We start from the raw sequence: 4859 nt of genomic DNA, 5'->3' as shown, positions 1-4859 counted from the left end.
GGAAAGAAGATTACAATCACTCCTTGCAGTCTCTCACCTTACTAGATCACTCCTCTCTCTTTACAGGGTTGTATCTTTGTAAAAGTTATCTTCAATCTTGATAGCTTCCAAGATTGGGTTTTCTCTGAATTTTGTGTTGTCTCTCGTGTGTTTGGTTTTGCCAAAAACCCAAACATATAGTGCCAAACTCGCGGTTCCGCAAAAATAAAATCTTGCCAAAATAGGCATGGGCGCGGGGCGCGCTTGGACGTCTGCTGAAACGGGTGCGGGGTGCGCTCTTGCCTTGGACGATGTCCATGCACTTGAGCGTGTGGCGTGCTTTAGATTGGCTTGTGGAGGGTGCGTGGCATGCTCTTGCCTTGGACGATGTCTAGGCACTTTAGCACGTGGGCGACTTCAGAATGGCTTGTGGAGGGCACGGGGCGCGCTCTTACTTTTCCACACAAGCTGAACTGATTTCTCTCCTCTCCTCATGTGAGGGATAACTCCAACAGTATCAATGCACCTTCTTTGGAGGCTTATACTGCTATACAGTAATGGAATTTGTTTGATTCATATTTCTCTTTCAAGGATTAATGCCCAGTACATTAATTGTAGTCTTATAAGGAGTATAAGCCCAATAAATTATACTACAAACTTACTAAATGATTATCCACCAAACAACTCCTAACACAAAGCAACTCCTAACATAAATGATTATCTTTTTGACTTGGAGAATCTTAGACTTCTACTTCTAGTGATTGCCAATTTGCCACTATTGTCCGTGTTAACTATGTGATTACCACCTGCAAGAATACTTTAAGTTGTTAAAGGCCTTAAAGCTTGGGTCTCTTTATAAATTCATGTAGGTATATACTATTAGAAGTTGTTCTATATGTTAGAGTGCAGAGCGCGCACTCGCTCTATCCAAGGCACAATTAGAGTGCGCCCGCGCCTCGTGTCCTATTTAGAAATCCACCGTTTGTGTTTGTACAGACTTGCACCGTTTGTGTTTATTCCTATTTTAGGAACTTGTAATTTCTATATAAACCATTGTAATCTCATTATAAATCAATCAACTAAATATTATCAAATCTCTCTCTCTAATTTATCATGGTATCAGCCTAATTTCGATCCAAACCCTAACCCTAACTGCTCTAAGTTTCCGCCTCCTCTCAATTCTTAATGGCCGACGCCTCAAACACCAATAATGACTTTCCTCCAGGTTCCGATGATCCTTTCTTTGTACACCACTTAGATAGTCCCATGGCTATTCTCGTCTCTCCTCTGTTATCCAGTGACAATTATCCAACTTGGTTACGATCTATCTCTAGAGCCTTTCGAGCAAAGAATAAGTTTGGTTTTGTCGATGGCTTTGTCACACCTCCCAGTACTCCTAAAGAAAAATCCAAGTGGTTGCGATGTGATGACCTCGTTGCTTCATGGATTCTCAATTCTGTTACTCCAGATATCCGTGGAAGCATCCTCTATGCCGACTCTGCATCCGAACTTTGGAAAGATCTAGGTGACCGTTTTTCACAAACTAATGCACCCAAGGTCTTTCAACTGAAGGATTCTGTCACTCTTCTCAAACAAGACAATTGTCCGGTATATGTTTACTTCACTTTACTTAAATCTTTATGGGATGAATTAAGTTCTTTGTCTACTATGCATGTTTGTATTTGTGGTCATGCATCTATTTTTGCCAAAGAGGTTGAAGACGGTCGTTCTATAAAATTCATGGAAGGCCTAGATGCTCGTTTTCAATCCATTCGCAGTCAAATTCTCTTAATGGATCCTTTTCCTCATATATCCAAGATTTATTCTTTAATCCGACAGGAAGAGAAACAACAAGAGATTTATGCACTCGCCTTTCCTTCGCTCCGTGACGGCTGGCGGCGAGTACCCACTTTCAAAAGACCAACTGGGCTTCTTCTTTGAATTCAGGCCAGTCTAAACCTCTGCAACACAACACTGGTTCACAACAGCCTAGAGCTGCGGCGCCTTAGATCTGAGGGTAACAAGAGGCGCGACGCCGTCCCATTCTGCAATCACTTGTCAGCGTTGGACATCATATTGGTACATGTTACAAACTGCACAGTTATCCCCCCAAGCCTGTTTAAGCCAATTCGGTGGCTACGGACTCCAATTCTCCTATTTTCTCCACGAACAATATAACCAACTTCTCAGTTTGCTTGATTCAGGTAGTACCACTTCACAAGCAAACCTGATAGGTATATCTCTCTCATATTTTTCTAAATCCATATGGATCATTGACTCTGGTGCTACCAATCATGTTTGTTCATCATTACATTTGTTTTCTCATTATCATACTTGTTTAACACATTCTACTCTTAAACTTCGGATGGAACATACCATTTAATTACTCATGTTGGTAGTGTTATTCTCTCTCCTCTATTACGTCTTGACAACATTTTGTTCATTCCCACTTTTCATTTTAACTTGCTTTCCATTAGTGAACTAGTCAAATCTCACCATATCTCTGTCACGTTGACTAATGATTCTTGCCTTTTTAGGACAAGTTATCGAAAAAGAAGATTGGATTGGAACGGCTTAATGGGGGACTCTACCATCTCCAACTAGCTTCCACTTGCTCATCCCATAACTCCACCACCAATAATTTATGGCATTATCGCTTAGGACATCTCTCTTCCACGCCTTTGTAGATTTTAGCTAAGCAGTTTCCTTTCATTTATAGTTCCAATAATGCTACTTGCAATATATGTCCGCAAGCTAAGCAAACACGTTTATCTTTTTCTCATAGTTCAATAAAAACTATTAGACCTTTTCAAATGATTCATTATGACATTTGGGCCTTTTCATTTACTATCCTATTCCAATGTTCGTTTTTTCTTAACTATTATCGATGATTTTAGTTGGCTACATGGATTTATCTTATGACTGTCAAATCTGAAATTGTTATGCATTTACAATCTTTTTTTGCTATGGTTCATACTCAATTTCATTCTACAATACTGTTACAACCCTGTTTCTATTACAAGCACTATTCCCTAGCTCTTAGGCACTATTCTCCTTCTCCGCCCTACTCACTCCCCTTTCTTTCTCTTCTTCGCTCCCCTTTTCTCTAGGTTTTTCTTCTTTGGATTAATGAATCCTCCTCCTTTCTCTCTCCCCCACTATTTCTCTTTATATCTTTCTTTCCACCCATCATGGCCTCCATCCGTTCCTCCATCTCGGTCCTCTTAGCTTAGCTCCAGGGTTTCGTACCCGACCACCGCCGCTGTCACCCGATCCGGTGGATCGCGGACTTATCGCGTTATGTTGACCCGTCACATCTCACCATTGATATCCCCGCATCCGCGCCACAACAGATGCCCTCTCGAGTCCGCGATAGTATCTCAACGGGGAGTCGAGTTCTCCACATTAAACTTTCCAACCGTAGCTTTTCCGCCTTCCTTTCACCGCTGAATTCACTAGTTTCCACGTGAGTACAACTGGCGCCCCCTCGTTTCTTGTGCATCCACGTGTCCTTCACTGGCTGGTTCCTTTTGGTGTCCCCTCGATTTCAGCTCCCTCAAATTACTCTTTTACCCCTCCTCTTATAAAAAGCCCGCTCGATTTTTCCTCTCTCACTTAGCTTTTCTTTTGCCTTTCGGTTCCTCTCAACCTCTCCCTCTACCTTTCTTCTTGTTTTCCAAAGACCGGTCGCCCAGACGGTCGTCTTCTCCGGTTTTCTTCGCGGAAATTCTTGCTCTCGGCTGCTTTCCTTTTACCCGGGTTGGTCTCCTCTTTCTCTAGCCCCATTTAATTGCTATATGCGCATTTCTCCTTTGTCCTTTGTGTTAGAATCTGTTCATCTTCCCTTCTTTCTCGCCTTTGTCGTGCGTGTGTCTTCCACCGACCACGCGATGTCGCCCGGAGATCCGCCACCTTTTCCTCTTCCTCGTCCCATAGCCTTGCTTCCCCACCTCTCCTAGACCAGACCGAGGCCCCTTCAATCTCTGGGCAAGCTTTTGCCCTCCTGGCGCCCCCACCGCGCAGCCGTAGACCTAACCTTGAGGCTGTTAAAGCGGCTTATGGGATACCCGCTGATGTCATCTTAGAACATGTGCCTGACCTAACTCACTTCCCGCATCTGGTCCCTTACAGGCTGGGGTGCCTCGTAGCCACGGTAGGACAGATTGTTGCCGGCCTGCGTTTGCCCTTCACTCGTCTTGATGTCGAGGTGTGTAATCACTTTAACATCCTCCCTTGCCAAGGCATTGGCAATTTCTGGAGGGTCATGTATGCCGCGAACCACTACAACCGCTCCGAAGTACCCAAGATAACGGTTCGCGACATGACCGCTCACTTCTTCATCAAAAGGAGCACCAAGGATGTCAGTGTGGGCTATCACTCTTTTTGTGTCCACCCTAGAAAACGGCATTTTATTCTTCGTGTCACTTCCTCAGACAAAGTGTGACATCACTACCCTCTTTATATCTCAGGCAATTTCCTCTCCGTGGATCTTCCACCCGAACTGAATCTTAACCACTTGGCTTTTCTTCCCAGTGGTGAGTCTCCCTCTTTATCTACCCCCATTGATGTATATCTTTTGGTTTCTCATCTGACTTGACGGCTTTCTATTTCAGGTTAGCGCCCCGACTCAAAGTCGCGACCCTACGACCACATTTCTTCCACCACTTTCCAGAAGATTCGCGACCTAGGACCTGCTCAAGCCGTGATACTTGGGATTGAGCCTACAACCGCTACTCCCCTACTGTCCGATCCTGAATTGAAATCCATAGGAAAATATTGCTCCCCATTTTTTTGTCCTCCTCCCCCCAAAGAGAGAAAACCACGTGACACACCACCTCCTAAGAAAAAGCGCCATACCGCGAAACCCCCACTCCGCCCCA

The 4859-nt window shown here is 44.2% G+C and overlaps 1 protein-coding gene across 1 annotated transcript; it reads left to right on the top strand.

Annotated features, from left to right (window-relative positions):
- Positions 1-1164: 1164 nt before the first annotated feature.
- Positions 1165-1920, top strand: LOC147523319 (uncharacterized). Its single transcript, XM_086570596.1, has one exon. The coding sequence runs from the start codon at positions 1165-1167 to the stop codon at positions 1918-1920; it is 756 nt and encodes a 251-aa protein (XP_086426722.1).
- The last annotated feature ends 2939 nt before the right edge of the window (positions 1921-4859 follow it).

The sequence above is a fragment of the Coptis chinensis genome, chromosome 1 (genome assembly GCF_015680905.1).
Source record: "Coptis chinensis isolate HL-2020 chromosome 1, ASM1568090v1, whole genome shotgun sequence".
In the NCBI taxonomy this organism is placed as follows: Eukaryota; Viridiplantae; Streptophyta; class Magnoliopsida; order Ranunculales; family Ranunculaceae; genus Coptis; species Coptis chinensis.
This window is presented reverse-complemented; position numbering and strand designations above follow the sequence as displayed.

Coding starts and splice junctions, on each gene's coding strand:
- LOC147523319 (XM_086570596.1), top strand. CDS start 1,165: ATGGCCGACGCCTCAAACACCAATAATGACTTTCCTCCAGGTTCCGAT.